Below are 9,649 nucleotides of genomic sequence, written 5' to 3' on the forward strand. Positions count from 1 at the left end.
TATTTTTAAGGTATACTCATGTAGGAAAATGCAACATGAAGCTCTTCAAAAATAGCACTAAAAGTTTGGAAAAAAGAGGCAATGGATTGATCCACATTAAGAGCAAGTATAAAGGAAGGCTTCTGGATTGCAGATTGCATTGACACCAGAAGTATAAAGAAGGGTGAAAGTACAACAGCACCTGGTCATTGCAGATGCCCAACCTGTGACCATAGCCATGTATAAATAATTGGCCTTGAGACATAAAATACCATGAATAGGACACAAAAAAAGGGACACAAATCTTACTTCACAGTGGTAGTAACTGATCCTTTGTTTAGGTAAGGGGAGAAAACAATTCTATTTTCAGCCACAGCAGACAAAATGGTTGGTTTTCCTCTGTAGACTTCAATCAAATATTTCACAACAGCCCCAGTCGTCAAAGGGTTGTCCTTGAAATGAATAGATACAAAATAATAAAGTACTAACAATTCTAGATTTAATAAAATTTAATATAAAAAAATGCCATTATTCAATTATTGAGACAATTATTTTTGCAATAATATTCAAAATAAATTCATATACAGGCAATCCAGGTATGCTGCTCCATGGTACTGATAAGTATAATTATGTATTATATATGTATGTGATATCTACCTTTGAATGGCCAATGGGGAAGAAACCATCATACTTTGTTTGAAGGTAGACTGGTCTCTCAAGGCATTGTGTGTAGTCGCGAACTTTAGTTACATGTTGTCTTGAGCAATTTCCTGACAAACATTCAGTAGTGTACAGTGTGGAACAGATACCAGCAGCTGATGTCTACATAAAAAAAAACAAATATTAAAATGGTGCCTGTAAATAAACAACAACAACAATTTTAATACCAATGTAAAAACTAAACTAATATGATATATTTTAGAATTACATTATATAAAATTCAGTTTGGCTTTAAGGAGACTTATTTATTCACTATCAATGTGTGATTTAAAAATTTCCAGACTATAGTATATGGCAATTTACCATTTGAACAGTAATTTGCAATGGTGGGTAACATTGACTAATGAAACAATATGCAATGAAACAATATGTATCTGCTTAAAGCATTGAAAAAATGAATTTTCAAAACAAAAGCAGAAAGTGAAAATTTGAAGTGAAAATTCAAAGCTATTACAAGTAACTTTAATAGCATAAGATTATAAATTTAGAAACAATGCAAGACAGAAGTTTAAAAGGCAAAGTAGTAACTTCAAACAAAAAAAATTAAACATAGCGTAATAAAAAATCATAACCTATTAAGCCACTTTAAAAAAAAATTAAAAGACATAAATAATATATTTCTTATTCCATGTGCTAAGACAAAATCTTTTTAGCAACCAGGAAAAACAATCAATCAAAGCAAATACAACAATTACTTTTACATGAGAATTTCAAAGTTTAAATTCCTTTCTAAATTTACCTCTAAAACTTTATAAGAGCTGGTATAAGACTTATCTTCACCAGCTAGTAGCTGTCTATCTTCCAGTAGCCTTTTCGTTTTAAGCTTGATTTCAAACAGGGAAACAAATCCTCTCTTCGCATTGGCAGACCACTCCATTTCTTTTTTAGCCAATAAAGCCCTCTTAACTTGACCATTTTCATAACTTTGATAAAATGTAAAGAAACAAAACTTTGTAAGGATACTAAATAAAAAATATAAAGAACATCTATTATATTGTTACGATCTCTCCTACTCAGGCCTTTTGTAAACACTGCTAAACACAACACAACACAACACATCAACACATCAAGAACCTGACAACAAGAGCTCCACAATAATCTGGTACTTTAATAATGAGTGAATAAGTAGAAGACAGCCAATACTAGACTATTGGCAACACATCAAAAACTAAAATGTTACATTGTACATCACCGTACACAACTCTACTGTCTCTATTTCTTCCTGGACTCGTACATAACACTTGAGGACTTGACCAGGACCGCCTTCATGGCCGACTAACAGTCCTGGTCTCAATGCTCTCCGGTCTTGAACTGCCACTTTCTTACACACTGTGTCACTCATACCGCAGGCTTTCGATCACATGACCATAACATTGGTCATATTTGCGTGTAATCGTGTAATCGTAGTACTGTCCCTTGTCCATGGCCCCGCTGACCTGAGTGATTCACGTGTGTGTCAGCTGAGCCTATAGTTAACCCTTTTGAGCCGCCAATATGGTCGTAACAATATAAAGCAGAAAGTATACATAAGGCATATGTATGTATGTAAGTATGTATGTATGTAGGCCCTATGTTCCAAATAAAAATAAAAACTGTTTGACCAATCTTGATAAAACTTGGGTATAAAAGTTCCTTAGATGATGGTGGAGACCCTAGTGTATGTTTAATTTCCCTCCCAAGACCGGAGGGCTATAAAAATAGACAATGAGAACCTCTCTCTATCTCTATTTTACACAAAACATTTTAACAAATGGGATAAACCTATTTTCACAGCAATTTATATTGGATATGAATATGTCAGCTGAATGGGTAAACCTATTTTCATACTCTACTTTTATTTTCATGGCAAAATAAACAAAATATAAAGGGAACATTCTCCAAGTATGACATAGATCTAGATCTATCTAAATTCAATCCAGTAGATTAGTAATATCCAAGCTAAGACCTGCATGACGCGGGTCATATCTGACTAGTATATAAATAAAATGTTTGATTATTATATTACCTGATGTTCTCTATTCAATATCATAAAGATAAAAATAAGTTTAAAATAAGTATTGTTTCATTTCAGATTTACTCACTCAAATCCAAATGGTGTTGTCAGAGACTCAACAATCACTGTACTTTCAGAGCCTGTCAATTCTTTTAAATATTCTTCAGGGATTAAATTTTCATGTGCCTATTAGATAACCAAATAGTTGTTTGAATCAACTTGTAAAAAATAAAAGGGTCAGAGTTTGGGTTATTCAAAACTATTAGAATGTTAACATTGAAAATAAATTTGACAACTAAAATATGTAATGATGACAATTCTTCTAATACCTAACTCCTTATCAGTCATAATTTATTACCTCAATTTGTGTAATGGGTTGTCTAATGTTGTACAGCCTAATGTTCTCTAATTGAACATTAACTTTACTCTTTGTTGAAAACTGGACACGTGCAATGGCATTCACGCGATAACCAGAATGAATGGAAGAATGAAGAGGAAGGCCAGTTAGAATTTGTGTGTTGTATTCATAAACATATTCTGAAATTTAAAAAAAATCTGTTCAGTTGAAACCTTGTATGTTAAGTAAATGATTCAGTGATATTCACATTATGTAATAATGAGCAGAATTCCCAATGAAGAGATATACAATTTTGAAAATGTAAAATCTAGAAGATAGCATAATTATATTTAAATATTAACATACAAGTACTGAATATTTCTTATTCTCTGGTCATGCAAATAAAAGTTTGATATTTTTATGGATGAAAAGTGATAATGACAGATAAATATATATTTACCTTCTCTCTCTGCAACTATTGTGGTAACTGAGGACAAAATAGTTAAAGAATAGATAACACTTTGTGCTTGCCTCGTGAATTCTAAAAATATTTAATTTTATGTATTATGATTATCTACATCTCTAGTGGAGCATGTTAAGTACTTGATACGTTAATTAGAAACTTAAATTATAGGCTACAAAATCATCCTTAAGTTTCATACATATAATTTTGTAGTGGATGATTTTTTTTTACAATGTATACAAACTTTTGAATTCCTATAGAGAATCTAGATCTAATAGTCCAGTTAAATTTCCTTAAAATACTTTTTACTGAATCAAGATTATCTAGTACTATATATAGTGAATTACAGACCTAATACTTTACTAATAGCTATAATAATGGGTTTCATGCTACACCATTTTGCAATTTCAATTTGTGTGTGTTCATTACAGATATTTCATGGTGTTTTGTTCGTATAGCCACTGGACACTCTTATACAGCACATTAGAGAAATTTTAACTCATAGTTTAGCAAAACTTACACCAACTCTGAATGTAAACACTGCTGGTTCATCCCTACACTGCCAACAGTAAATTGAGTAAAGGACACTAAAAAGGTCACAGAGTATAAACACAATTGGCTGCTGTATAAAGATTAAAGTGTATACTGCTACAGTGTTCGTGTGCCAATGAAGACCAAAAGTTACCAACTCATTTTCAACATCTATCACATACATGTCTGCTTTGTATCATCTTATACATTACACATTTTTCTTTAATAGATTATAACATCTTACACGATTTTTCATGTGTAAACAAAAGTAAAAGGAACATTTTTTTTTTCGCAATTTAAATTGCCCCATTAATGATTTTTAAAAATGCCACAGAAAGAGCTGGTCTAAGCTCCCTATATGGGAACGATGTCCCTGGATGTCTTACCCGAATTATGTCGATATTATAATTTATAATTATATTGTCCCCCCCCCCCCCCCGCATAATGCTTATAATGGATAGTGCATGCAGTTAGGCTATATACCCTTTTGGTGGAATAAATCAAGTTATTTTTTCATGGCTACTTAGATCAGTATCTATATATTATAACAATGAATATGCAAAGTCTCAACCTAGTACTGTATAGATCTAGAAAGGTGAAAACTACTGCTAAGGGTAGTCTTGAACTATTTGTAGGAATAAATGTTTGTATATTTATTTCGTTAGGATCTTGTTCGGAGCTGGGTAAAAGACACAGCTAATTATATCTAATATCTCAACTCAAGAAAACATTAAGAAACTGGAACAGACACAAAATAGAACAGTGAGATTCATAACAAACGAATATTCATATTTGACTAGAGTAACACCTTTAGTAAAATCACTAATTTTAGAAAGCCTTCAGGATAGAAGACTTAAAAGTAAAGTAGCAATTATACATAAAACACTGAACCATAAATTCAAATACAAAAATAAAATTTAATAAAATACTCAGAATGACACAAAGATAAAGGCATATTCCTCGTTCCATATGCTAGGACAAATTTATACAAATGCTCATTCTTCCCAATTATTATTGCTATTAGAGCATAATATGGAATGGGTTGCCTCAGCTAGCCAGGAAAACCAGTGACTTAAATTAGCAGAATTTAGGTCATTGGTTAATATGCATGACTAAATGCATGGCATAACACGTAGGACGTAATTATCTTTTTTTTTGAAGTAACGTCTGTATTATATAAGTCAGGGCTTTTTTTTTTTTTTTTTTTTGGGATGTTACCCACCGGTACGGCGTACCGGCACCTTTTTGAAAAAATTATTACTTTTCTTGTATTTTAATGTATATTATTAATTTTAGTAGTTAAAAGTTAGGCAATCAACTACTGAGTACCGGCACCTAATCACTGACTACCGGCACCTATTTACAAAAAAAGTACTGATATAAGATACGTAGATATATAATCATGTATGCTCAATTAGGCCCACTGTAGGCTTATTTCAATAGTGATCGCATGTTTAATGTGATGTTACTATTCTACCCATACAAGAAAACTGATATTTCGCATTAGCTATCACATAAAAAAAAAGAGCTTGTATCTTTTCGATAAGTAGACAGTAATTCATCACATCTTTGTTAATTACGTCTACTTTAACAAAGAATGAGTTATTGGTAAACTTACCAGTTAATCCTGCAAGGGCAACAATCCAAGGTAAAAGCATTTTCCGTAGAATCTCATAGTTGTCTCCCATGCAATTCTCGATGTGTTAGCTTTATATAGACAAAGCAAACGGACAACAGATGTAACTTGACATATAAAAAGTAAAAACATGTCACACCAATACATGTATTAGACTTCCAAGTTATAGGGTGTTGACCGTGGGATCTTTTTTTTTCCCTTTCGTAGATTTAACTTTTTTTTGTTCTATGAGAAAGAAGCATGGGATGGTATGGCTGCACTTTACCATACATGTGTGTGTGTGAGAGAGAGAGAGAGAGAGAGAGAGAAAGAGAAAGAGAGAGAGAGAGAGAGAGAGAGAGAATAAAAAAAGACTTAGATTACAGCTGTAGATGAAGACCGGTCTAGAGCAAAAACAAAAATCGATCTTATTTCATCTTATAAATTACAGACGTTCCTTCTAACAGAAGAAACACACGTCCTTCACGGTACTCAGTTTATAATCTTATCTTATAAATTACAGACGTTACTTCAAATAGAGACGATGATTTACATCCTACGCATCTCGTGTCAATCTAAATCAGTAACTTAAACTGTGGTTTTCCTAGCTGATTCATGTGTTAATATAGTCACACATGTAAGAGACTTATATCCCATCATGATTTCCTGGCTGGTTCACTGTTGTGGAATGAGTGTGTGTGCATGTTTCCTATATGATGGTGAAGAGAGGTTAAGTGATTGGTTGGTGGCTGCGCAATGAAGATGATGAAATCACAATAGGGTCTAGCGTAATGGAAATGTGAAACGGCAGACGATCAAGAGACATGAAAGAGTTAAGACGTGTTTTTGCTGTGAGTTAGATTTTGTTTCAATATCAGTTTAATTTGTTCACTATTAGATCTATATCTCATCCCAGATGTATATCGTAATAAAAGTTATATTGAGTTTAAGCTTTTGTTAAAAAAAAGAAGTTTGTTCAAGTTATTTTCAAGTTCAATATTAAAAATATAATACACCACATCGGTTTAGTTTTACTAGCAATCTTGTGCTACAACCCAACTACCAACAACTAAATACAGACAATCCGTTCAATGCTCTAATGGCACTAGAGAAGGAGCACTTGTAGGCCCTACAAAGTTATAATAGGCCTATACTTGTTCGATCAAAATCAACTATGCAAACAGTTTTTTCCATAAAATCATACCATTTTTACAACTATTCACAATTAATAGTAACAAACACGGGAGACTATTTAGTAAGGGAGATGACTATTTACCATATTTTTAACACATTTATGCAAACGATTTCAAATTTCTTGTCAAAATAAAATTTTTATTTTCAATTTTAATTGCGAAGTTAAATAATAGCTACTTACATTTACAAAAAAAAAAATGTTTACTTTTATTTTTGAAGAGAAAAAATCTTTTTGACATGCATATAAGTGGAACATAATTTAAAACAATAATTAATAAGTAATTTTCCATACTATCGCGTGAGCTGAAGGGTCAAGTGTACTATATGTAGCACTGAACTAAAGGAAGGGGAGAATATTTTTTTTTTCACGGAAATGTATTGCTTTTCTTGAGGCTTTGAATAAGAGATTGGCCCTTTACAGAACAATTAGATAATCATTATATGACATCAGTTAGGCCAGGTTCACATCGATCTTCTCCTTCACATTCACTTATCCCTTGGTCTGCTGAACCGTTGGGGCACCACACAAGATCTGCTGTCAACCTTCTTTCTCCTTTTTTTTTCATTCGCCTTTGATAGAAAGAATTTCATTCTGATATTCTTTCCGAAAATATTGAAACCTGCTTTTTTACCTGCCTGGGTGGACCACTTCGGAGTCCGATTTTGAGTTTGTATTCCCACACAAACTGTCTTTGTAATCTTGTTTTTTTTTTTGTTTTTTTTTCATTAATATTTCTTGAAAACCGAAGAAGAGGCGGCACTCATCCTATAGGCCTATACAGACTTAAAATGCAAGTCTTTTTTTTTTTAATTTTACTTATTTTCTTTTTATTACAGAACAAAACTAGAATATCTAAGAAACGCGTTGGACTGATACGTCTAGCTTTTTTTTTTCTGTCTTGGAAGTCTATTTCTAAACAGGGCAAGGGTCTGACTGTTGAACTTATTCTATATGCATGTTGAACTTATTCTATATGCTAATACTAAGCAAAAGTTTGATACGTTCTGTGCAAGAAAATAAAAAAAATGTTTTAAAATGGCCCCTCCCACTACACACACGCGTATTACCGCTTTGCCCTATTTCCGCACAAACCTTATGTAAATGTTTTCAAAACTCTTAGGAACACAAGTAGGCTACCACTTGGTAAGGGCAAGTAAACTGAAGTCAATGAATCTTTTTTTTTTTTTTGCTCTTGTTCCTTTAAAGGAAACATCATCACAATCAAAAGTAATGGAAACTTTTATTTTCTTGTAGAACTTATAACAACTCCGATTGACATAAACTTTCTAAGTGTTCCTGTGCCTTGATGCTTTTCAGCCTATTCAAATTTCAACGTGATAATGCCTCTATCACAATTTACTTTGGCAGGGTAGGGACCTACAGGACAGTATAATTAGGCTACAAGATAATACACCCATGTTCATCTTGTAGCCAGATTGTTTGTAAACTTTCACGCTAATGAATACCCACACTGCTGTTACTGATAAAACCTTCACCACCCCAAGCTTGCCTGTTGACTTCAATGATATTCTGTTTACTACACAATAATTTGAATGCATACAATAGTAAAGTAGGGGATTTATAAAATCTTTGTCAAACATTTCTTCAGTCAGTTATTTTAGTTTTGTTAAGCAATTTACAATGAACTAATTGGATGATGTAAGGGCATTCTCATTCGACACGCATAGTAGGCTTCGATTTTTTAATCACGCATTGTGCAGTTTCTCCTTTGCTGTGTCCTCTTTAAAAAATGAAGATTGTGTGTTGATCCGGGCAAAATAACTTTTCGTAAGTTGGTGATGGCGTCACAATCATGACATCTTTGTTTCAGTTGTGACATTCTTCAAGTGAAACACGTTTGACCTCTTATGTACTGGTCTATGACGACCATAAAGATTCCAGCAGTTAAATGTAAATATTGTTAAAGGTATAATGATTGCGTTGTCGAATTAAAAAAAAAATTAATTTAATGAATGAAGCATATCAGAAAATAGGGGAAATAAAAGACTGGAAGCAATACTAGATTAATGAGTAATTTATTGCAATGTGCAACTGACAGTCAACTTTTATCATTATCTATAGTCTTATCTGTTGCGGAAGCCAGGGTGTAAGTCGTAGTTACGCCTCTGCTTAATGTACCATTGTTTCATTACGTTACACTGCTCTGAAAGTGCCAATAGAAATCCGAGGCCCGACGATTGACGTGGGAATAAACAACAGTTAGTGTGAAGTTGATGCAGTGAACTTTCACGACATGGAAATGGATGAAGGGACACAACTCGGTGTGTGTGATGAACGGTGAGGACATGATGATTGTCATCTTGTAGACTAAATACATCAAGACCCTCTGCATTTTAATCTAAACAGAACGAAACGTCAGCTCAAGAAAGAGGACAGCATAAAAAAAAAAGGACAATATCTAAGTAACCCTTGTACCATGTATAATGCGCATTATTATGGATGATAATATATTTTGTACAACAGAAATAAAAAGTTTAAACTTAAACTGTAGATTACTGTTTTTAAATAAGCTTGTATTATAAAACAGTTGATTTGCCAAAAAGATTTACATTCATTAAACAATATCAGCAAAAAGAAGGAACTATTGTTAATAATGAGAAGCAATATCCATCTATCTGTATACATACCAGTATATATATATATTCTGCAAAAAGTAAAGTTCCCCTATCAGACCTTGCGAATGATGTAAACGTCATCTGTTTTTGTGGCCTCGGGTTAACATATACATGCTGTGCTACAGTTAAAACCACCGAATATTATAATGCAGGCAGATGAAAAGGCTACAGCTGAAGAGC

General features: G+C 32.9%; 1 protein-coding gene across 3 annotated transcripts in view; it reads right to left on the reverse strand.

The window, feature by feature from the left end:
- LOC106063555 (uncharacterized) overlaps positions 1-5,768 on the reverse strand; it is a 38,713-nt gene extending 32,945 nt beyond the window's left edge. For 2 of the 3 annotated variants that reach the window (XM_056029778.1, XM_056029776.1), the window contains exons 1-7: positions 5,642-5,767; positions 3,490-3,516; positions 3,051-3,229; positions 2,781-2,878; positions 1,439-1,622; positions 637-801; positions 289-431 (exon numbers count right to left, since the gene is read on the reverse strand). In XM_056029778.1, the coding sequence (XP_055885753.1) occupies positions 289-431; positions 637-801; positions 1,439-1,622; positions 2,781-2,878; positions 3,051-3,229; positions 3,490-3,516; positions 5,642-5,711 (866 nt within the window). In that variant the 5' untranslated portion in view covers positions 5,712-5,767. Of the gene's footprint in view, positions 1-288; positions 432-636; positions 802-1,438; positions 1,623-2,780; positions 2,879-3,050; positions 3,230-3,489; positions 3,517-5,641 lie in introns of all 3 variants that reach the window. The other variant, XM_056029777.1, reaches the window with a different exon arrangement.
- Between the last annotated feature and the right edge of the window lie 3,881 nt (positions 5,769-9,649).

This window comes from Biomphalaria glabrata, chromosome 5, assembly GCF_947242115.1.
Source record: "Biomphalaria glabrata chromosome 5, xgBioGlab47.1, whole genome shotgun sequence".
Taxonomy (NCBI): domain Eukaryota; kingdom Metazoa; phylum Mollusca; class Gastropoda; family Planorbidae; genus Biomphalaria; species Biomphalaria glabrata.